Source organism: Kogia breviceps, chromosome 18 (genome assembly GCF_026419965.1).
Source record: "Kogia breviceps isolate mKogBre1 chromosome 18, mKogBre1 haplotype 1, whole genome shotgun sequence".
Taxonomy (NCBI): Eukaryota; Metazoa; Chordata; class Mammalia; order Artiodactyla; family Physeteridae; genus Kogia; species Kogia breviceps.
Window position 1 is genome coordinate 3,436,133 of NC_081327.1, and position 23,653 is coordinate 3,459,785.

Below are 23,653 nucleotides of genomic sequence, written 5' to 3' on the forward strand. Positions count from 1 at the left end.
AGTCACCTGGCCCTGGAGGCTGAGGGGCCGAGACCGCCCACCTGGGTCTGCAAAGAATTAACTTGTATCTTGGGCTCCCTCTTGTGGCCGAAGCGGAGAAATTCCCTTCCAGGTTGAAGGAAAAAATGTTTGCTTATTTAGGCTGCGCGCAGTCTTTCCTCTAGCTGCGGCGAGCGGGGGCTACTCTTCATTGCGGTGCGCGGGCGCCTCATTGCAGTGGCTTCTCTTGTTGCGGAGCACGGGCTCTAGGCGCGCGGGCTTCAGTAGTTGTGGCGCACGGGCTTAGTTCCTCCACGACATGCGGGATCTTCCCGGACCAGGGCTCGAACCCCTGTCTCCTGAATTGGCAGGCAGATTCTTAACCACTGCGCCACCAGGGAAGTCCCGGAAAAAATGTTTTTTTATCCTACAAATTCATTTCTTCTTTCAATAAGCATTTGCTGATCCTCTACTGTGTGCCAGACACTCTTTGAGGTTCTTGAGGTCCATCAGTAAACAAAACAAAAACCCCTGCCCTTGAGGATATTATATTGTTGCAGAGGGAGACAGATGGAACTCTGAATCTATATTGTGTACTGTCGATGTCCCTGGTACCCAGAAGAGGGACTTAAATACTAGAAGCTTCAATGGCACTCTACTTAGTAAATACAATAAATTGTCTGGGTAATTATGATTGGATTTCTATAAAAGGCCAGCTAATTATGGCAGGGTTCTAGGAATTGACCCATAATTATGTACAGTCACTGAAGTATGTAGGGTAGCTAGAAGCACCTAGGGGGTCATAGTATAGTCTTAGGAGCCACAAGCTGGGCAATTGCCCCAGGAGCTCCTAGAACCAGCTGGGTAATTAGAGGCCCTGGAATCTGCTGGGTGATTACCATAGGCTCATGGAATCAACAGTAATAAGAGAAGGGTCCCAAGTACAGACATCAGGAGATGCTGGAGATGTTTTTGATCGTCACCACTGGAGAGTGATGCTATGGCATCTAGTGAACGGGGGCCAGGGTTGCTTCCAGGCACCCTGCAATGTGCAGGGCAGTGCAGGACAGCCCCACGGCGAAGAGCCATGCGTCCTGTTTCAGTCTGTTCAGGCGGCTCGAACAGAATGCTGTGTAGAGTGCAATAACAGACATTTATTGCTCACAGCTTTGGAGGCTGGGAAGTCTGAGGTCTGGGTGACAGCATGGTTGAATTCTGAGGAGGGTCCCGGTTTCCTCACATGGTGGAGAGAGAAAATGGTCCCTCACCAGACGTGGAATCTAGCAGCACCTTGGTCTTGGACGGCCTCCATAACTGTGGGAAATAAATGTCATGCTCGTCAGCCACGTGGCCTCTTCTTTGTTGTAGCAGCCGGAGCAGAGTAAGTTGTCGATCAATGCCTGAAAACAGTTTATATATACTGAACCCTCAGGTAAGGTTAGTTAGTAAAAGCAGCAGTGATTGTACTCTTAATTCGTAGTGTATCAATTCAGAGTCTCAGTTTGCAAGCAACAGAAAATAAATGGTTAGTTTTGGCCAAGAAGGAATTTATTACGAAGATACTGGGTAGCTTTTGGAACGGAAGGGAAGACTAGAGAAATCAAGCTGCGAGAATGGGCAGGAAACAAAGCGTTTTTGCCTTAACTCGAGAGGAAAAGTCCCACACGTGGGGCTATATGATAGGTCGAGCCCAGGAACCCCTGCTCACTGTCTACCTGTGATAACTGTGGTTTATAGTAAGAAATATAATTTGGTCTTTTCCCCTGTTTCTGTCACAGAGCTCCTAAAACCCTTGGAATTTCCTAAGTGAAAGGAGTGATAAAGGTGCCTTGATATTTCTAACAAAGCCCTTTCAATCACCCCTGACTTTGTTAAGGAGGTGATTTTTGGAAGCACCTGAGGGTGGGGCTGGTTGCCAGGGAAACCAACCGTGTGATGGGAGGGTTGGAACTTTCAGTCTCACCGCCCTCCCCCCAGCCCCGACCTCCGGGGAGGGCAGAGGGGCTGGAGTGTGAGCCAATCACCAATGGCCGTGATTAAATCAATCCTACCTATGTATCGAAGCCTCCATACAACGCCAAACGGAAGGGGTTTAAACGGAGCGCTTCCGGGCTGGCGAACACGTGGAGATTTGGAGAGGGTGGTGCCGCTCGGAGAAGAGAGTAGGAAAGCTCTGAGCCCCTTCCCATGTAAATACTTGGCATCTTTTCCACTGAGTGAACCGTAAGGCACCCGGCTGGTGTCCAGAGAATTGCTTGGTGGTGTGGGGAAAAACACGTGTGGGAATGGGCGTCAGAAACATACTACCTCGCACGGTGGAGACAGCTGCAGCAGAGGAAGGCCGAATAGACTTCCCGCTAAGGCTGGGGCTGCTGGGAGCCGCTTTCCAAGGAAGAGAAGGGTCCCGACTCAGAGATCCGACAGTGACACGCGCGCTCTGTTGTACTGTGACTACCGGTCCTGGTGACGCCTTAAATAACACCTCTCTTCCCACGCACGTTTTGCCAGGTGCCCGGAGGGTGTTTTTAAATAACTGAGGAGACTAGCAAGACCGAGGGTGAGATAACTGTTAACAGGCTGAGGCTCTCCTCCAACATTTTATCGTGAAAATGTTTCAGGCACACAGAGAAGTGGACAGAATGTCACAGTGACTGCCCACGCACACACGACGTGCGTTCAGCCATGGACATTCTACTCTGTTTTATCACGCAGCTATCCATCCACCCACGTGGGGTGTTTGGGGTGCCGTTATTATTTTTTTTTAATTATTTTATTTTTTAAATGTTTGGCTGCATTGGGTCTTCATTGCTGTGCGCGGGCTTTCTCCAGTGGCGGCGAGCGGGGGCCACTCCTCGTTGCGGTGCGCAGGCTTCTCATTGCGGTGGCTTCTCTTGTTGCGGAGCACGGGCTCTAGGCGTGCGGGCTTCAGTAGTTGTGGCTCACGGGCTCTAGAGCGCAGGCTCAGTAGGTGTGGCGCACGGGCATAGCTGCTCCACGGCATGTGGGATCTTCCCAGACCGGGGCTCGAACCCGTGTCCCCTGCATTGGCAGGTGGACTCTCAACCACTGCACCACCAGGGAAGTCCCTGGGGTGCCTTTAAAAGTCAGTTGCAGGGACTTCCCTGGTGGCGCAGTGGTTAAGAATCCGCCTGCCAATGCAGGGCACACGGGTTCGAGCCCCGGTCTGGGAGGATCCCACATGCCACGGAGCAGCTAAGCCCATGCGCCACAACTACTGAGCCTGCGCTCTAGAGCCCGTGAGCCACAACGAGAGAAGGCACCGTAATGAGAAGCCCGCGCACCACAACGAAGAGCAGCCCCCCCTCGCGGCAACTACAGAAAGCCCACACGCAGCAATGAAGACCCAACACAGCCAAAAAAATAAATAAATAAAGTCAGTTGCAGGCTTCATTATGCTTCCCCCTGAATATTTCAGCAAGTGCATCATTACCTAGAGTTCAAACTTCATGTTCCTTCTTTTTTGTTGTGTGTTAAAATGTGCATTCAGTGAAATGAAATGGACACATTTAAATGTACTAGGAGCTGTGTTTTGACAATTAGATACCCAAACCACTATCAAGATATAAAATACAGTCATTGTCCCTGAAAAATGGTGGGTGCAGGGGCTGGGGGCTGGGGGTGATGGGGAATTGGTGTTCAGTAGGAACAGAGTCTCAGTTTTAGAAGTTGAAAAATTTTTGTGGAAGGTGGCGATGGTTGTACAACACTGTGAATGTATTTGGTGCCACTGAACTGCACACTTAAAAATGGCTAAAATGGGGCTTCCCTGGTGGCGCAGTGGTTGGGAGTCCGCCTGCCGATGCGGGGGACGCGGGTTCGTGCCCCGGTCCGGGAAGATCCCACGTGCCGCGGAGCGGCTGGGCCCGTGAGCCGTGGCCGCTGCGCCTGCGCGTCCGGAGCCTGTGCTCCGCAACGGGAGAGGCCACGACGGTGAGAGGCCCGCGTACCGCAAAAAAAAAAAAAAGGCTAAAATGGAAATTTAATGTTATGTACATTTTACAAATGAAAAATTAAAATTGAATAAAAAACTTCACCTAGTGTGATAATCTCAAGGTCCGTCTATGTGGCTTGCAAATGGCATTATTTCATTCTTTTTTTATGGCTGAGGAATATTCTGTTCTATGTACGTACCACATCTTAAACCATTCCTCTGTTGATGGATATTTAGGTTGCTTCCATGTCCTGGCTATTGTAAATAGTGCTGCTATGAACACTGGGGTGCATGTGTCTTTTCGAATTATGGTTTTCTCTGGGTATATGCCCAGGAGTGGGATTGCTGGATCATACGGCAACTCTATTTTTAGTGTTTTGAGGAACCTCCATACTGTTTTCTATAGTGGCTGTGCCACTTTACATTCCCACCAACAGTGTAGGAGGGCTCCCTTTTCTCCACACCCTCTCGGGCATTTCTTATCTGTAGACTTTTTGATGATGGCCATTCTGACTGGTGTGAGGTGAAACCTCGTTGTGGTTTTGATTCGCATTTCTCTAATGATTAGCGACGTTGAGCAGCTTGTCACGCACCTGTTGGCCAACCGTATGTCTTCTTTGGAGGAATGTCTATTTAGTTGTTTTGCCCGTTTTTTTTTTTTTTTTTTTTTTTTTTTTTTTTTTTTTTTTTGCGGTACGCGGGCCTCTCACTGTTGTGGCCTCTCCCATTGCGGAGCACAGGCTCCGGACGCGCAGGCTCAGCGGCCGTTTGCCCGTTTTTTGATTTTCTTTTTTTATATCGCGTTGTGTGAGCTGTTTGTAGGTAAGATTTCCTGAGACGCCCAAGCACAGAGCTGCCCCTGCAACCTGCCACAACACCCCAATCCAGAGCTCGCTTCCTTTGACCCTGCTCAAAATGACCCAGTGAATCTAAAGCCAACCGTAGCATCTTTCTAACACCCTCTGTGTCACTTTCTCAGGCTGCCTTGACAAAGCACCACCGACTAGGGGGTGTCCACAGCAGAAGTTTATTTTCTCGCCGTCCTGGAGGCTGGAAGTCCGAGGTCAGGGTGTCGGCAGGTTTGGTTTCTTCCGAAACTTCTCTCCTTGGCCTGCAGATGGTTGCTTTCTTGCTGTGTCCTCCCGTGGTTGTACGTCCGTCATGTCTGTCGTGTCTGAGCTCCTCTTCTGATGAGGGCAGCAGTCATATTTGATCCGGACTCCCCCTAATAACCTCACGTTGACTTAATAATCTTGTCAAAGGCCCCATCTCCAAACACGGTCACATCGGAGCCACCGGGGGTGGGAATTTCAACAAGGGAATTTCGGGGGACCCAGTGCAGCCCGCAGCACCCCGTTGCTTGGTCTGTGTTACCTCTCACCCCAAGATGTGTGTTCTCTCTCACCGTGATGAGAACTAAACCCAGTTTATTCAGCTGCAGGTAAGTTCCTGGCGGTCTTGGGCTAAAGACCATCATTCGCCGGTGGTAATTTGCTGCTTAGGGAGGGAAGCAGGGATTCTCGGTGGACTTGAGGGAAGGACGAAGTGGGGGGGGGGGGCGCTTCCCAAGGATTCCCATGAGACAAAGAGCTATCAGACTGACACAGCTTGGGAAGGAGAAGAAAGAAAGGAGTGTCTACCTCAGAGACCGGACAAAGAGAGCCAGGTAGGCGGGCAGACCAACCACAGGTCACCCCCTCCCTTGGCCTGTGGGGTCTTAGGTCAACCTCCTCCTGGAAACAGGGAGTGACCGAGCTGGATGCCAGATGGATGTTTTGATATTAAGTTCGGTTGGACTGTTGACCCCCTGAAATTGGGACAGTTGGAAAACCCCCAGATGGCAGGAAAATCTAGAAGATCTGCTCCTGATTTAGCCACGGAGGAGGGAAAGGGGGCTCAGCCAGATGGAGTATGCAGGCAGGGTGAGAAAGAATGAAGCTGTCTCCTGTTCTCACCCGTGAGCCTAGACTTTTTTTTTTTTTTTTTTACTCTTTATCATTTTAAAAACATGGATTGCTTTTTTTTAAATAAAATTTTTATTTTAGAATAGTTTCACATTGACAGAAAAGTTGCAAGGATGGTACAGAGAGTTCTGATACACCCTTGGCCCCATTTCCCCTGCTGCTAACAGCTTGCTCTGGTGCTTTCCTCACAACTAATGAACCTAGATTGATGCCCTGTTGTTAACTACAGCCCGTATTTTATTTGGAGCTCCTTGGTGTTTACCTGTGTCCTTCTTTTCTGTTCCAGGACCCCATCCAGGAGGCCACATGACATGTAAGCTCCCGAGGCTTGCCTTGGCTTTGACGGTTTCTCAGCCTTTCCTTGTTTTGGATGAACCTGACCGCGTTGAAGAGGACTGGTCAGGTATTTTGTAGAACGTGCCTACCTTGGGGTTTGACCGATATTTTTCTCATGATCAGACTCAGGTCCTGGGTTTAGGGGAAGAAAACCACAGAAGTAAAATACCATTTTCCTCACGTCACATCAAGCGTACAGACTAGCAACATGGCTTTGATGCTGACCTTGAACTCCTGGCTGCGGCAGGGCTTGTCGGGTTTCTTGACTACAAAGTTACTCTTTTTCCCCCACTTTTGTGCCCTTCCTTTTAGAAGGATGTCCTCGTGCTCAGCCCACACTTAAGGAGTAGGGAGGTATGCCCCACCCTTGGGGGCAGAGTAGCTACATCAATTATCTGGAATTCTTCTGCATGGGAAATTTGTCCCTTTTCTCCCCTCTCTTACTTTATTCACTCAATTATTCATATCATTCTGGACTCATGGTCATTTCTCTTTTTTTTTAACATCTTTATTGGAGTATAATTGCTTTACAATGGTGTGTTAGTTTCTGCTGTATAACAAAGTGAATCACCTGTATGTATACCTATATCCCCATATCCCCTCCCTCTTGCGTCTCCCTCCCACCCTCCCTATCCCACCCCTCTAGGCGGTCACAAAGCACCGAGCTGATCTCCCTGTGCTATGCGGCTGCTTCCCACTAGCTCTCTATTTCACATTTGGCAGTGTATATATGTCCCTGCCACTCTCTCACTTCATCCCAGCTTACCTTTCCCACTCCCTGTGTCCTCAAGTCCATTCTTCTACGTCTGCATCTTTACTCCTGTCCTGCCCCTAGGTTCTTCAGAACCATTTTTTTTTTAGATTCCATATATACGTGTTAGCATACGGTATTTGTTTTTCTCTTTCTGACTGACTTCACTCTGTATGACAGACTCTAGGTCCATCCACCTCACTACAAATAACTCAGTTTCATTTCTTTTTATGGCTGAGTACTATTCCATTGTATATATGTGCCACATCTTCTTTATCCATTCATCTGTCGATGGACACTTAGGTTGCTTCCATGTCCTGGCTACTGTAAATAGAGCTGCAATGAACACTGTGGCACATGACTCTTTGAATTATGGTTTTCTCAGGGTATATACCCAATAGTGGGATTGCTGGGTCGTATGGTAATTCTATTTTTAGTTTTTTAAGGAACTTCTGTACTGTTCTCCATAGTGGCTGTATCAATTTACATTCCCACCCATTTATTTCTTATTTGGGTTATAATCCAATACTACTTTATCGTGTTGCTCTAATTATAGCCCTGTCTCTTTTTTTTCCTCAACATTTTAGTATGAAAAATTTCAAACAGACAAAAAAGTTGAAAGAATGTTACAGTGAAAAAAACAAATAATCTAATTATAAAATGGTCAAAGGACCTGAATAGACAAGTTTCCAAGGAAGATATTCAAATGGCAAACAGGTACATGAAAAGGTATATATGTATGTTGTGTGTGTATAGATATAGATGTATAGATATAGCTATATATATATACACATATACATATATAATCATTAGTGTACACCTTAAACCTACAGTGTTATATATCAATTATATCTCAATAAAGATGGAAAAATAAAGAATATTACAGTGAATACCTAGACACCCACCACCTAGATGCTACCATTAATATTTTGCTTTATTACATATTTATCCCCCTGTCAATCCACGTTATTTCTTTTTTGATCCATTTCAAAGGAAACCGCAGACACCACTAAATTCCCCCCCATACTTAAGCATGCATATCATTAAATAGAGTTCTTTTTTCTCCCGAGGCAAAATTTGCAATGAAATGCAAAATTTGCACAAATCTTAAGTGTACCACGAATGCAGACTCCTTGTACCACAAGTACCACCCAAAACCTTATCAAGATACAGAACAATGCCATCACTCCTGAAAGTCCCCTCGGCCCCCTTCCCAGTCAGCCCTGTCCCCACCCTCCCAGAGGCAACCCCTGTTTTGATTACTGTTGCCACCATAGATGAGTTTTGTCTGTTCTTGAACATCACCTAAATGGACTCATACCATATATACTCACAATCTCCTCGCGAAACTGGTGAGTCTCCCAGAATTTACATCATGGGGAGCACACGTGAATTCTTTAGCCGGGACCTGCCCTTGTCTTTTGTCAAGAGGGGCTGGTCAGGAGGCCTTCCTGGAGGAGGCGGCATTGCTCCCTCTCTCTGGCTTCCTTCCTGCCTCTCTGGGCTGCTCCTTCTCAGCTTCTTTGTGGGCCCATTTCCCTCCGCTTGCCCCTTCCACGGCAGTGCTGCTCAGCATCTGGCTAGACCAGAGCTTACAAAACAGCCAGCACCAACCCACGGACAGGTTTTATTTGGCCCACACAGTATTTTTTTTTGTATTTGAATTAGCTTTAACATTTAAAAGCTGAGGGATTTTGCTTTTAAAAATATCCATATTTCTGTCGTCTCTTGGAAATTTGGAACATCTGGCAATGCTGTGTCCCTCTCCCCACGTGGCAAGAATTGGCTGAAACAAAATATCAATAGCAACAACCTGTGCTCTGAGCCCTCCCCCATGCTAGGGGTGGGGGTCCTAACGCATCCAAGCCCTGAATTAACACCTATAGAGTTCAGGATGGTATTGGAACGGTATTCAGCCAAGAACCCTGGAAATGCTCAGGGACCACCGTGGAGTAACCATTCGCCTTCCCCAGGAGAAGCAGACCCAGGAAACAATGGCAGGAGGTCAAAGAGAACAAATCTCTATCAGACAGCATCTCAGATCTCCCATTCATCAACATAATCTACCACCATTATTTTTCTCCCTCGTAATGAGATGGGCAACTACCCCCAGCCCTTTCTCACCAATCGGGAGCAAAATATTGGGATGAGGGCTCCCCTGGTGGCGCAGTGGTTGAGAGTCCGCCTGCCGATGCAGGGGACGCGGGTTCGTGCCCCGGTCCGGGAGGATCCCACGTGCCGCGGAGCGGCTGGGCCCGTGAGCCGTGGCCACTGCGCCTGCGCGTCCGGAGCCTGTGCTCCGCAACGGGAGAGGCCACAGCGGTGAGAGGCCCGCGTACCGCAAAAAAAAAAAAAATTGGGATGAGGTGGGTGGAGCACTAGCTCCCCTTCCCCACCCCCCCGCCTATCACATCCCCCCCAAGGGGGCCATGTGTGGGGACGCCACGTGGCGAAGTCTAGCCGTCTCCCCGGGGGGGCGGGCCTGAGGCAGATTCCTGGGCACCTTAGTTTTAACTTCAGCAGTGACTGGCTGGGTGGTGACGTTGAAGCAGCCGGGTCCCCTCTGCTCCCTCCACCAGCGCGTTTTAAAACAGTGGGTTCCCGTGAGACTCAGCAGAGGTAGAGGCTGGAAAAACACTTCGTAAACTGTAAAGTGAGTGACAAGGGCAGGTGGGTCCTTGTATACACTGAAGTCTGTCTTAATCAGTTTAGAGAGGTTCTTTAACACATGGGAGGCGCCCTTATAAAGATGGGAGGGGTCCCCCAAATAGATGAGCAAGTTCTTCTCGGAGTGTGAAGAACCCTTCTTCTGCACGTGCCAGGGGAGTGGTCTATACGCAAAGGGAGGTTTGTGTCTAGAAGCTGTGTCCTTCTGCAGTTTGTTTTTAAGCGGGAGAAGGGTTTTAACGCACGTGGAGGCGTCCCTTACAGGTGAGAGGGCGCGCTTACAGAAGTGAGGGCTTTTTATTGATGCAACTGACCATGGTTTGTAACTGATCGTTATTTGTAAAACGCTGCGCAAACACGAGCGACCTCTGCACAGACACGAAGGTTCTTGCTAAAGATAAAGGGATCGTTGGGCTGTAGGGAGATATACCAGTCCGAGCGGCCTCCTACTGGATGTCGCCGTTCAGCCGAGCTCTGTTGGGCCGCCTGGGCCGGCAGCGCGGTACCTGCGCGGGGGGCGCGGGTGGGAGCCGCAGCCACCGAGGGGGCGCGGGGAGCCCGACTCGCGGTGCCGCAGTTCCCCCCTCGGCCGCCAGGGGCAGCACCGTCCCTGCCCTGCCCGCGCCTCCCCCCTCCTCCCCCAATCTCCGCCCCCCCCCACCCCGCTCGCTCCCCTGAGCCCCGCCAGACCCCGCTCAGCCCGCGCCCGCTCCGCCGCCCAGGCTCCCGCAGCCCCGGCGTCCGTCCCGCTGAGCCCTCCCCCGGGGGCCATGGGGGCGCCCCCGGGCTACCGACCTTCGGCTTGGGTGCACCTGCTCCACCAGCTGCCCCGCGCCGACTTCCAGCTCCGCCCGGTGCCCAGCGGTTTCGCGCCCCGAGAACAAGGATACCAGCAGGTGGGCGCGGGCGCGGGGTCCTGGGGGCGGGGGCTGGGAGCTGGGGGACAGATCCCTGTGTTCTCTGGGGGTGGGAGCGGGGCCGGGACTTCGGGGTGCCTGAGGGAACAGGAGCCTGGCGTTCCCGTACCTGGAGGTTCCCCTGCGACAGGCGTTGGGGAACCAGACCCCTTGCTCCTTGAATAAGGGAGGGCTGGGGCCTGGACCCCTGGATCTCAGAGGAGGGAGGGGACTGGGGGCCCTTGGATCCCCGGGTCTCTGAGAGCTGCGCGGGAAGCTAGGGTCATCGGGGGGGTAGGTCCACCATGTCCTAAAAGACGACCCCTTCCCTCGGGGGACCAGGGCAATCCACTTAAATACGTCCCAGTTCAGGTGGGACCCAGGAGATAGAGGAGCTGACGTGGTGGAGAGGGAAACAGCTAGGGGTTGCCCTGATTCCTGGACGGGATTGAGACCTGAAGTGGGGAAGGGGGGTGAGGGGTTTCAGGGCTGGAGCTGGGAAAAGCAGGTGGGGGCGCTGGGAGAGACTTCCAGCCCGTCCCAGGACGGAAGGGGCGGCCAGTCGGGTCGATGGAGGGGGGCGAGGACTGGAGGATGACGGAAACGGGGCCAGAGGGTGGGGCTGGGGGGGAACCTTAAGGAAACCGGGGTCCCTGGGGAAGGGGGCCCAGCATGGGTCAGCTCCAATAGGGGCGAAAGAACTGTCCCCTGACCCAGTTTAATTCAAGTCCTTGACTTTGAGATTAATGAGCAAGGCTTGGCTGAGCTGGGGATGGGGTAGGGGGTGGGGCGGGTGACGGAGCCCTGGGCTGGGTCCTGGGCCCTGTCTGTAAGGTCTGAGCCCCTCGGGTCTGTCCTGGGGGTGCCCGGGGCAGGGGGCTGCGGATTGGCAAGCTTAGAAGGAGGTGGGAGGTCCCAGGAAAGCAGAAGTGGGGGGACGTGTGCTGTATTCTGAGCTATTTGGGTCACGGCCGGGCTGAGCCGGCCGTAAGCAGCTCCTCCCTGCCTACTCCACGCTGCTCTGTCCCCACCGAGCGGGCACTGCAGCCCCTCTACCGCACAGCCTGCTGGTTACACAATCGCGGCCTCCAGAGCCAGTCCACGGCCACCTGCTCACGGCCAGGGAGACCTCCCCACACGGATGCCACACGCGGGGGCCCGCCCCCCAGCCACCGCCAGGGGCACTCAGGGAGGCTCACGGCCCCCACAACGACAGAGTGACAGTGCCGGGACACACGCCCCAGGAGGGGACAGCTGGGAAGATAATCAGGGACCGGTGCCCGCGTGTTGGGGGGACACACGCACAGTTAGACACACACACTCACGCAGCTATGCACTCACATATGCACACACCCACACCCACATGCAGATACACGTGTACACACGCATATGCTCACACTCACGTGTGTACACACACCCACACCTTCACATTGACACACATTCTTGCACTCGTACAAATGCGCACACATGCGTCAAGTATTCACACTCACATGTTCACATATACACACTCACACATACATTCACACACTACCTCTTTCTCTCTCTCTTTCCCCCATCCTCCTCTCGCCCGTGCTCTGTCTTCACTCTCCCGGCCTCCCGGTCCCCAGCTCTGAGTTGCACACACACACACACACACACACACACACACACACACACACACACACACACAACTGTCACGGAGGCTGTCACGCCCTCCCCCTGAGTCCCTGGGTGACAGACTCACACTGCGGTGGGTGTGCAGAACTCAGCATCAGGGCAGAGGAAGCAAACAGTGAGTGGGGAGGACCAGTGCGGGGGAGGGGGGAGGGAGTAGGAAGCCTGCCACCCCCAACCTGGCTCACATCTCCAGGAGCAGGTGCCCCCTCCCAACCCCGGGTCCCACAGGGGTCTGGGCTCCAGGTCTTGGCATGTCCTTGGAGGGTGCTTCATTCTAAGTACCTGGTTTTGGTGAGGAGGAAACTGAGGCTCAGAGAGGGGAGGGCCCCTGCCAAAGGTCACACAGCCTTTGGAGGGCAGAGCAGAAGTTGAACCCAAGACTTGGGCCTCCAAGTTGGAAGCTCCCTCCAGCCCCAGGTCCCAGAGCTCTGGCTGCCAGCCCGGGAGGGGCTGGGAAGGCCGTCTTTCCTCACAAACCTGAAAGCCACGGCTTGGGCTCAGCCCCCCAACTAGCCAGGGACGCCTTCCACCTGCACTGAGATGCCAAAGCCAGAACCTGCAGCCACACAGGGAGAGAGCCCGGACCCCCTCTGATGCCTGATGTCACCCCCTCCCCCAGGCCCTGCTGCTGGTGGTGGCCTTGGCAGGCCTGGGCTTGGGCCTGAGCCTCATTTTCATCGCTGTCTACCTCATCCGTTTCTGCTGCTGCCGGCCTCCAGAACCGCCCGGGGCCAAGAGCCCTCCGCCTGGGGGAGGCTGTGTCACTTGGAGCTGCATTGCTGCCCTTCTCGTCGGCTGGTAATGGGGCCCCAGGGTGGGTGGGGCTCCCCAAGCCCTCTACCAGTCAGTCTTCCTGGCGGTGTCCCAGCAGGGGAGACTTACTCCCATTTGATGGACGGAGAAACCGAGGTCCGAGAGGAAAAGTGACTTCCCGAGGGCGGCCAGCCTGGCAGGATGGCCTGGGGGTTAAAGGCCGGGCAGTCAGACTGCGTGGGTTTGGTGGCTCTGCCGTGGGACAGCTGTGTGACCTAGGCCAGTGGTGTAGTTTCCTCAGGCCTCGGTTTCCACATCTCTAAAATGGGCATTGTAATCACGCCCACCTCCTAGCTGTGGTGGCATTAAGTGAAACGTACAGTGCCTGGTTCACAGCTGGACTCCATACATGTGAACTAGGGATGTCATTCATTAACTCATTCATTCATTCGGCAACTATTTCCTGAGTACCTACTACGTGCCAGGAAATACGGACTGAGCCAGACAAGGTCCCTGCCCTCACGAAGCCGCTGTGTCCTGGGCAGGGACAGTAAAGGGATATTTACAATCCAGGAGCAGCCCTGAGCTGGTCTAACTGGGAGGCTCGGGGAGAGGCAACTTTTCAAGGCCAGGTGGGCCACGTGGAGATTCAGACCCCCCAAACCCCTAGGGGCCCAGGGGCCACCTTCTGGGACACCCTCAGGGGTGGGAGAATCAGAGCACGTGAGGACCCACCATTTACCGAGAGCCAGCTCTGAGCACAGCCCCTCCCCGCAGGGCAGCGCCCTCCCCGCAGGGCAGATCTGGGCGCTCAGGACCCGCCCCCGACCTGGGGCTTGGGAGCCCCGCCCCTGCGGGTAGCGGCGGTGGGGGCGTGCGGTGGGGGCGTGCGGAGGTGTAGGTGGGGGAGGGGACTGGGAGTCCCGAGACGCTTCCTCTTCGCGCTCTCCCGGGTGCAGGGGGGCGGGGAGGTGGACCGAGGCCCCGTGCGGGAGAGGCACGGCCAGCCCCCGTGGCCGGGGAACAAGAGCAGCTTTGTAGCCCTGTGAACAATGGGTGCGGGCGCTGGAGGCAGCGCCGTCGGATCCCAGGGCAGGGGGCGGGGGCCTGCGTAGCGCGGGGCTGGGAACTGAGGGCGTCGCGGGGCGTCCGCCGCCCCGCTCCAGGCCTGGCCCCCTCCGCGGAGGGACCCAGTGTGTTGCGGGGGGAGAGGGAGGGGGCCCGTATTCAGGCCCCACAATGGAGCTCTGTGTGCCGGCAACCGAGGGGCGGGGGCGCCCGGCTTCTGGCCCGTTGGTCCCACATTCCCTTGCTTCCCTCCCAGCCGTCCGGAAGCTTGGGTCCTGGGGGTGGGGGGAGACTGGGAGCTCTAGGCTTGGGGTCCCCTAGGAGCTGGTGGCTCCGTGGAACCCCCAGGAGGCGGGGGAGGGGACGGCTGCGTCCAGAAGGGACAGGTGCTGAGGACCCCGGATACTTGGGGAAAGGATGGAGGGCCTGGGTGTGGGCCGGCCGTCACTAGCGGGGAGGACTCCCCGTCCTGGGGCTGGGCATGGCAGGGTTTCACTCCGGGGAGGTGCGAGTTAAATCTGGGGGCCTGCTCCCCTCCACCTCTCGCCACCCACCATTAGCATCACAATGACGTCCCTGGGCCGGGGGAGTGAGACCTTCCCGTTACCTTGGCAACTGGTGGGGGCCAGGCTGGAGACGTTCCTTTCCCACGATGGGCTGGACCAATGGGATGGGGCGGGAGATGAGATTGGGTGGGTGAGGAGGTGGGGGGGGGGCGTGGCGGCCCCCGGGGTCCCAGGACCGGTTGTGATTTCCCTTCCCTCCTCCTCTTAGCGCTGGCATCGGCATCGGTTTCTATGGCAACAGCGAGACCAGCGATGGGGTGTCCCAGCTGAGCTCTGCACTGCTGCACGCCAACTACACGCTCACTGCCATCGACCACCTGGTGAGGGTCCGGGCACTGGCCGGACCCCAGACCCACGCCCAGACTGCTTCCCCACACCTGGGCAAAGGGCCCCCTCCCAGGGAAACAGGGTCTAAACTCAGAGCCGAGACCCCAGACGCAGAATGTCAGGCTCCAACGTGCACATCTCAGACTGTGTGCCCAACCCCCAACCCTGACTGCAGATTAGGACCGCCTCACACATGGCACCATCAGAACCTCAGCCCAGATCTGGGATTCGAGACTAAATCACACGCAGCCCCAGCCTTGGACTTCAGCTCCCAGCCCAAACCCTTCAGAGACCAAACACCAAAACCCAGCCCCTGCCCTCAGGTCAGATCCAGGACAGAGACCCGATCCTTTGCCCAGGTGCAAGGTTAGAGACCTTAGCACTCAGACCAGAAGCCTCACTCTCACCCCCAGCCCCAGGACGCCAGACCCGGGGCTGAGACCCAGCCTGACCTCCGACCTCAGATTTCATGTCCAGTTGCAACCCTGGAACCCAGACGTGAGACCCCAGACTCAGGGAGGCAGATGCCAGCATCAGACCTAGGATCCCAGACTTAATCTCAGTCCCGGGGCTCAAGCTACTGACCTCTCCGAGCTCCTGAGAGAAGCCACAGAACTGCATGAGCTGGACTGCAGAGCCCCTTCCTTCCCTTCCTGAGTCCTCAGATGCCCTACCGCCCAGATCTCAGATACCTGCCCCTGCTCGCTCCTACTTCGCCCACCCCCCCCCCCCCGAAGCCCTGCTGCCCAACCCCTGGCCGCCCCAGAGAACGCCCTCCCCCGACTCCAGGCCCACCCCTGTGCGCAGGTGTTGGAGATGGTGGAGAGGTTGGATGAGGCTGTGAGGACAGAGCTGACCACTCTGGAGGAGGTGCTGACGCAGCGCACGGAGCTGGTGGCGGCCACCCGGGGGGCTCGGCGGCAGGCGGAAGCCGTGGCCCAGCAGCTCCAGGGGCTGGCCTTCTGGCGGGGAGTGCCCCTGAGCCCCCTGCAAGTAGCCGAAGATGTGTCCTTTGTGGAGGAGTACAGGTAGGTGACCGCTTTTTCTGCTCCGTGTGGCAGGGAACCCCTGCCTGGGTGACTGTGCCCCCAGGGGATGTTGGGAGACATATCTGGGTGTCACAACTGGGGGAGGGGATGCTACTGGCACCAGGTGGGCCGAGACCAGAGGTGCTACCGAATGTCCTACAACGCACAGGACAGCCCCCGACGGCAAAGGATTATCTGTGCTAAGTGTCAGTAAGTGACAGCAGCCCTGGCGCAGAGAGACGGAGCAGGTGATCCCGTGCCCACTCAAGCATCCATCCATTTACTCCCTCCCTCGGCGTATTCACTCCTTCACTCGTTCTTCCTGGACTCAGCCGTCCGTCAGGTCACTCTTGCACTTCACTCGTTGAACCTCGGGCTAACTAGTTCGCCCCCTCGGCTGTCCATCTGACACGTGTATCCATTCAACAGATACTTATTTACACCTTCTGGTGAGAGAGGTGTCCCCAAATGGTCAGGACCGCGAGCCCTAAAGCCAGACGGCCCTCCCGACCCACGTGATCTTAGACACGGTTACATGCCAGCTCTGTGCCTCAGTGTCCCCAGCTGGTACCCGTGGGACTAATGGGTAGCAATACCCTCACTGGGTTGTGGAGGATCTGTTGAGTCATCATCTGTCAGGTGCTTACAGGGGCGACCAGCACACGTTATATAGGTTTCTGTAAAATATGGGTTTTTTTTTTTAAAAGATAGAGTGATGAACAAAACAGAGTGACCCCTGCCTGTCTCACAGTGGGCGGACCAATAAGAAACAAATGCATGAATGAGATGTTGTCTGTAAGGTGGTGGGTGTTAAGAGCTCTGGAGGAAATTAGGTGGGAGACGTTAGGATGGCCTGGGGACAGAGGATGGCGGTTGTGAGAGCGAGGGGTCATCCGGGAAGGCCACACTGAGAAGGTGACATTTGAAGGACATCCGGGACGGCCATCTTTCCCAGCAGCCGACGCGACGGAGTCCTCATTGCTTCGTCTTCGAGGAATTATTTCTTTTGTTCATCCGACAGCTGACGCTCCCAGCCAGACACGGGAGCAGAGGCAGGGAAGTCTTGGTCCTGGATTCTGTGCTCCAGGGGGAGGGCAGACCTGGGCCGAAGCGGGCCGCAAAGAGGAACCCCCCCGCAGGGCATCAGACAGGCCTGGGTCCCAGTGCGTTCAAGTTCTGGGTTCTGGCCGAGCTCAGGGGTGCAGGCCCTGGGCCTCAGCCCTGTTTCAGGGGGGCTGGGGGTAGCTGTGTGGACTACCCCCGGGTGAGGCAGACCCATCATTAACAGGAAATAGCTTCTGGATTCACCAGTACGAGAGTGCCTGGCACCTGGGAGTCCTTCAAGGACCATGGCCGGCTTCCTGGAAGGAGATCGGGGCCCCCACCGGGAGAGCTTTGCTGGGGGAGTTCTTGGTGGCTTAGGACAGAAGTGCTACCTGCCCCTGACGGAAGTGAAGTGAAGCTGGGGCACACGATCTGGCTATGGGGACGTGGGGAGCAAAGGCCTGGAGGTCAGCTGGAGCCACTGGGTCCAGCTCCTCCTTTCCGGGGACAGCCTGACCCTCCAGCAGTCCGGGAAAGAAGGGCACAGGGGTCTGAGCAGAGGCTGCCACGGAGCGGGGTGGCGGTTCCCTTGCCGCTCTGGCGACGTGGGGATCGCTGAGAGCCGTGCTATTCATTGAGCATCTCCTAAGAGCCGGGCACTGTGCTGCGGCCTCGTGTACGCCTTCCTCTCCAACCAGAGTGAACGGAGCATTAACTAACACTGAATTCTGAAATGACGTTCGACGTTTCCTGATTCCTGTTCAAGCTAACATTTAAGTGCGTCCGTGTCGGCGCGGCACTCTTCTCGGCGCTTTACGTGTTTCCACTGCTTAGCCTCCCAGCAACCTTTGGAAGTAGGTGCTGCTCTTCTCCCCGAGTCACTGGCGGGGAAGCCGAGACACAGGAGGCGAGGTCACTGAGACCACGCTGCAGGCAGGCAGGCAGCGCAGGGGCTGGGGCCCTGAGAGCGCGCCACGCACAGGCCTCACGCGTGGTTCCGTCAGGGCTCAGTCCTGGGACCTGTGCTCTCAATGGCTACAGCGGCCGGCCTCCCAATGCACCCATTTCACAGATGAGCCTGGCTGTGGCCTGGAGACCAGGCACCAGGGAGATCACACGTCCAGGCAGAGCCGGGAGAACGTGCGGGTGCCGTCACCCTCTGCTGAGTCCCGGTCTGGGAGCCGGGGCACGTGAAGGGCTGGATCTGCTGCTTCAGCGTCACCCCTGTCACCCCCTCCCCAGGTGGCTGGCCTACGTCCTCCTGCTGCTTCTGGAGCTACTGGTCTGCCTCTTCACCCTCCTGGGCCTGGCGAAGCAGAGCAAGTGGCTTGTGATTGTGTAAGTCTGGGTGGCTGCTCGGCAGTGGCACGTGTCCCTGAGATCCTACGGCCCTCTTCCGAGAGGGGCCGCGGTCCTTCCCGGGCTCACACTGGTCTCATTCCCTTGTCCCACGAACCTCCGTGGAGTTCCTGGCCTGGGCTGACACATAGAAGTCAGGCTCAGAGCTGCCCAGGAAGGGGGCGGGCAGGAAACAGGCTGTCCTCACAGCAAAAAGCGCACCAAAATCCTAGAAGAGCGACGATAGTAACGCTGGTGCTGAGGATTGGGGTGACCACTGAGCCTCTCGGTTGCTATGACAACACTGTGAAGGAGGTGCCTGTCAGATGCCTCTCTGGGAGTTGAGGGCCCTGAGGCAGAAGCTCTCGCGTGGTGTGGCGGAATTAAGGGCCACGCTCTTACTTAAAAGGTTCATTCCGTATGCCCGACGCTCTTCTGGAACCCTCGCACTAACCCTATGAGGAGGCCCTTTCCTTCTCCGCATATAACAGAAAGGGAGACTGGTGCTCAGAGAGGTTAGGCCACTTGCCCAAGGCTGCACAGCCAGAAAGTGCTGGGGCTGGGATTCCACCTAGGCCAGCCTATCCCACTTGGAGGAGCCTTTGTATCCTCCCTGGCCCTGGGGGCGGGGGGCACGCTTGCGCCCGCCACCGTTCCCACACTCCCCCCGGGGTGAGAGGTCCTGCCGTCCCATCCAGGCCCCCCTGAAGCTTGAAGATGGTAAAGCACAGTGGGCAGGGCAGGTCTGGGGCTTGGGGCCAGGCCTTCAGTTCGGCTCCCTCCAGGTGCCCTTCTTTCTTGCTGACCACCCTCCAGTGCTGATCCCCCCAGACCCCATCCCCAGAGAAACCCTGGAAGGCGATTTCAGCCCTGGAGCTGTCTCCACTCCTGGGAGGAGGAGTCTGGCTGAGAGGGAGGCTGGCCGAGCAGCGGGTGAACCTGGGAGCAAGCTTCTGCGGAATTCAGAGCAGGGAAATGGGGCCCAGGGGCGGGCGGTCCGGAGCAAGGCGGGGACAGACGTGGGCTGGATCTGGCCAGCCCCTCACCCCGTGTCCTCCCCCAGCAGGGCCAGATGTTCAGTTTGACGTCAGCAGCCACGGGTCCACACCTCTCCCCCAACAGCTTCTCTGCCCCTAGTTGCTATCCTCTTGGCTCCAGAGGTGGGTGGAGGGTAGGGCTGGGGCTGTGATGGGATTAGGGGTGGGGGGAGGGAAGAGGCGAGGGGGGAGATTAAGGGGCCCAGAACCCCCAAGCCCAATCTCTCCTCCCCACCGTAGGATGACGGTGATGAGTCTTCTGGTTCTTGTCCTGAGCTGGGGCTCCATGGGCCTGGAGGCAGCTACAGCCGTGGTGAGTGGTGCAGGACAGGCCCTTGGGCTCCAAGACTTAAGGGTGCCAAAGGCCCCTAACTCCTGGATCCTGGGGTAGGATGGGAATAAATGCCTTAGGTCCTGAGAGGAAAGACTTGGGGGCCAGAAACGCAGGTTCTGAAGTTTCCAGCCAGTTTCCTACGTCCTGAGGGACTGGACTTCTGGACTCCCGGGTCTGAGGGGGGAGGGGCCGGGGGCCGGGACCCCTGGGTCTGAGGGAGGAGGGGCTGGGGACCCGGACCCCTGGGTCTGAGGGAGGGGGGGCTAAAGGGCACTCAGTTCTGTGGGAGTGTGGAATGGGGGCGGTTTCTGTTCTGAGCCCCCTTTCCTGCTGCCCCTCCCAGGGCCTCAGCGACTTCTGCTCCGGTCCGGACACCTACATGCTGAACCTGACCCGGGAGGAGACTGGCCTTGGCTCAGGTGATCGCATCTCCCGACGCACGCCCTGGGTCCTCGGGCCTCTCTGCGCGGTCCTCCTGGGATGGGGTGAGGGTGCGCAGCCGGCCGCCAGGCCCTGCCCAGTTCTGCAAAAGCTCTCGGCACCTCCCCTGGTGCGCTGGGACAGAGGGAGGGATAAGGATGATGGAGTCAGGAGAGAGGGGTCCTCAGGCTGGAGCTGAGGGATGGGAGGATTTGGCCACTTGGAGAAAATGGGGGGAGCACAGTTGAGTCACGGGGAGGGCGGCAGAAGCAGGGGCTCCCCGGGAGGGTGTAGCTCAGCGTGTGTCTGGCTGTGGCTGGAGCCGAAGGGAGCAGGGGCTGGGAGGGCTGCCAGTCTCAGAATGCGAGGTCCTTGGGACCACAGGAGGGTCGTGGGCTGGGAGGGGTGGAAAGTGTGGCCTTGCCCCCTTCCGCCTTTCCCCAGGGAGGCCCCGGGGCTCAGGCTCACAGCCTCCCCCGCTCTTCCCCTCTTCCCTTGCCGCTTCAGACATCCTGAATTATTATTTCCTCTGCAACCAGGCCGTCTCCAACCCCTTTCAACAGGTTCGGGCTGCGGGCAAGGGAACCGGGTGGAGGAGGGCGCGGCTGGGGCCTAGACTTAGGGATCCTGGGGGAGGATGAAGGCGCCGAGTGGGCTGGGGGTGTCAACCGCTGGGTCCTCCTCCCTCCCTCTGGCTTCCCGCAGAGGCTGACTCTGTCCCAGCGAGCTCTGGCCAACATCCACTCCCAGCTGCAGGGGCTGGAGCGAGAAGCTGTCCCCCAGTTCCCTTCTGCTCAGGTCGGGCGGGCCGGGTGCCCCTTCTTCACCCCGACTCCCAGGGGAAGGAGGGGCGGGAAACCTGGGTGTGGGGGCGGAGCCTCGGGAAAGGGGCGGGGTGGTGGCTGTGGGCGGGGCCCAGGCTTGTGAGCCCGCGGAAAGGGGCGGGGCCTGAAGAGATGGGCGGAGCCTGAAGAGTTCCCGGGATTAACAACCCCCTGCCACCGCAGAAGCCTCTGCTGTCCTTGGAGGAGACGCTGAATGTGACAGAAGGAAACTTCCACCAGTTGGTGGCACTGCTACACTGTCGTGGCCTGCACAAGGTGACCCCTGTCGCCCTCCCCGAATTCTTCTCGCAGGGGAGCCTCTGCCTAGACCCAGAAACCTAGGAATATCCTTTCTGCTACCTGTTCATTCCTCCAGCAAGTTCTGCGGGCCCTTCTGAAGCCCCTCTGGACTCTGAGCACAGCTCACACTGTCAGCGCTGCTCCCGAGGCCACAGGGCCTCTTCCCTGCCCCCCTGCTTGCCTGCCCGCATCTGTTCTCCGCGGGCGCAGCAGCCAACAGCCCAGTGAGCCTTTTAAGTACCGTCTGATCTTTCCGCACTTAAAACCCGCAATTACCCCTGCGGGCGGCTTAAGGTCCTGGCTTCTCGCCTGACCTCGGGGTCTGTGTGGTTGGCCCTGGCCGGTTTGGGCCTCAGCCCTTTGCTTCCCCCTAGCCCACACCCCTTCCCCCAGCAGCCTGCCGGGTCTCCCGGACAGCAGTCCCCCACCTCCCATCGGCCGGGTTCCTTCCTGCTCGTGCCACCTTGCTGTCGGGACCCCAGTACTGCTGTCATTAGCTCATTGTGGCCGGAAGCGACCTTCTGGGGCCTGGTTGCTGAAGTTTCCCCAGTACTTGGAGCAATCAATGCCTGGCACGGAGCAGGCCCTCGGCCGGCCCCTACTGAATGACTTATGGCTGGCCATTCAGGAAGTGGTGCTTCTGCCGATTTCCGGGGATGACAATAACGTCAGCCAGTGTTTACTGAGCGGGCGTTACGTGCAGGGGGCAGTTCTACACCAGTTGTTCTTCTAAGCCTTATTCTCAGTGTGGTTCTAAGCCAGCGATTTTGCCCCAGGGGACGGTGGCAATGTGTGGAGACACGTTTGGGTGTCACGGCTGGGGGAGGGGGTGCTACTGGCATCTCGTGGCTGGAGGCCACGGCTGAGCTGCTGTGGCGTCTGGGCGTTGCGGGGGGCGGGGTGGGGGTGCGGGCAACTTGGGTTCCTGCTCGCAGGTGTGATAATGACAGTGACCACAGCGCCTACCGTGTGCTGAGCGCTTGCTGCGTGCCAGGCCCTGTGCTGAGCGCAGGCAACAGGGGAGGAGACTGAGGGACTTGTTCAGCGGTGCACAGCCAGGTGGACGGTCCGAGCCGTGTGCATGGCCCGCTGACGCCCCCCCCCCGCACCCCAGGATTATGGCGCGGCCCTGCGGGGCCTGTGTGAGGACGCCCTGGAAGGCCTGCTCTTCCTGCTGCTCTTCTCCCTCCTGTCCGCCGGGGCCCTGGCCACCGCCCTCTGCAGCCTGCCCCGCGCCTGGGCCCTCTTCCCACCCAGGTCAGGAGGGGAGGGGGGCGGGGTCCTGGCGGAGGGGATGGCCGAGAACCATTGAGCCACTGTTAGGGGGCAGCCTCCTGATGGACCCCCATCCTGTTCCTCTGCCACTGCCCCCCTTGCACCCCAGTGACGACTATGATGACACGGATGATGACGACCCTTTCAACCCTCAGGTATTGGACCCTTGGGTCTGAGGGGGGAGGGCCTGGGGGCCGTGACTCCTGGGTCTGAGGGGGGAGGGGCCGGGGGCCGGGACTCCTGGGTCTGAGGGGGGAGGGGCCGGGGGCCTAGACTCCTGGGTCTGAGGGAGGAGGGGCCGGGGGCCGGGACCCCTGGGTCTGAGGGGGGAGGGGCCGGGGCCCGGGACCCCTGGGTCTGAGGGGGGAGGGGCCGGGGGCCGGGACCCCTGGGTCTGAGGGGGGCGGGGCCGGGGACCGGGACCCCTGGGTCTGAGGGCCCACACTACAAAGCCAGATTCCCTACTCATGCCCTCTCTCGCCCCACATCTCCCTGGCAGGAATCCAAGCGCTTCGTGCAGTGGCAGTCATCTATCTGAACCCTTCCTCCGTGCCAGACTGGAGCCTGTTCCCCATCTCCGGTGAGCATCTAGAGTGACAGCCCAGCTCCCAAAGCCCACCTCTGCCCTCCCTCCTTCCCTCCCTATAGGCTCCGGGGCGGCCCTTCTGCCTGCATCTGGTCCGATCTTTGCCTCTCTCTGCAGTTCCTTCCCCAGCTGCCGGAGAAGACCCCACTAACCCAGCCTCACTGGGCTCCCACCACTAACAATGCCCTGGCTACGGACACCTTAAACAGGACTGCCTTCCCGCCTGCCCTGCCCCCTCTATGTGTCCTTAGCCCTGGAAGTAAGCCGAGGGGGTAGGCCAGGGCCCTGAGCTGGCTGGGCAGCGGGCAGGCAGCCAGACCCACAGCCTCTCAGCCCTGAAGGGATGTGAGTGCCCCCGCCCTGCCACACCCCAGTGGGCTTAGGGCCCCTTATCTCCACTTGCAGCACCAACTTGGGAAAGGGTTGATTTGAAATAAAAGGGACGACTTTATTTTACAAGCAGCTGCGTCCTTTTTTCTCCCCTCCCCCAATCTGGCCTTGTGGTTGGGGGGGGTGGAGATTCTCTTCACCGCTGCTCTCGCCCTGCCTCCT

The 23,653-nt window shown here is 57.2% G+C and overlaps 2 protein-coding genes and 1 long non-coding RNA gene across 6 annotated transcripts in view; 2 read left to right on the forward strand and 1 right to left on the reverse strand.

Annotated features, from left to right (window-relative positions):
• LOC136793028 (uncharacterized) overlaps nucleotides 1–6,691 on the forward strand; it is a 48,276-nt gene extending 41,585 nt beyond the window's left edge. The window contains exon 3 of the long non-coding RNA XR_010837744.1: nucleotides 6,182–6,691. This is a non-coding gene — a long non-coding RNA (uncharacterized lncRNA). The remainder of the gene's footprint in view (nucleotides 1–6,181) is intronic.
• LOC131744607 (leukocyte receptor cluster member 9) overlaps nucleotides 1–23,653 on the reverse strand; it is an 84,976-nt gene that overhangs the window by 44,181 nt on the left and 17,142 nt on the right.
• Nucleotides 10,229–23,560, forward strand: TTYH1 (tweety family member 1). Of its 4 annotated transcripts, none has more exons than XM_067018926.1 (14): nucleotides 10,229–10,545; nucleotides 12,821–12,999; nucleotides 14,797–14,908; nucleotides 15,705–15,943; nucleotides 18,230–18,325; nucleotides 19,603–19,675; nucleotides 20,040–20,115; nucleotides 20,624–20,679; nucleotides 20,822–20,914; nucleotides 21,124–21,216; nucleotides 22,355–22,497; nucleotides 22,625–22,670; nucleotides 23,015–23,095; nucleotides 23,219–23,560. In XM_067018926.1, the coding sequence occupies exons 1-13, from the start codon at nucleotides 10,420–10,422 to the stop codon at nucleotides 23,051–23,053; spliced, it is 1,371 nt and encodes a 456-aa protein (XP_066875027.1). In that variant the 5' UTR covers nucleotides 10,229–10,419; the 3' UTR covers nucleotides 23,054–23,095; nucleotides 23,219–23,560. The 4 variants fall into 4 exon arrangements, with proteins under 4 accessions (XP_066875027.1, XP_058900147.1, XP_066875026.1 ...); XM_059044164.2 differs by having other exon boundaries at nucleotides 15,723–15,943; XM_067018925.1 differs by lacking the exon at nucleotides 22,625–22,670.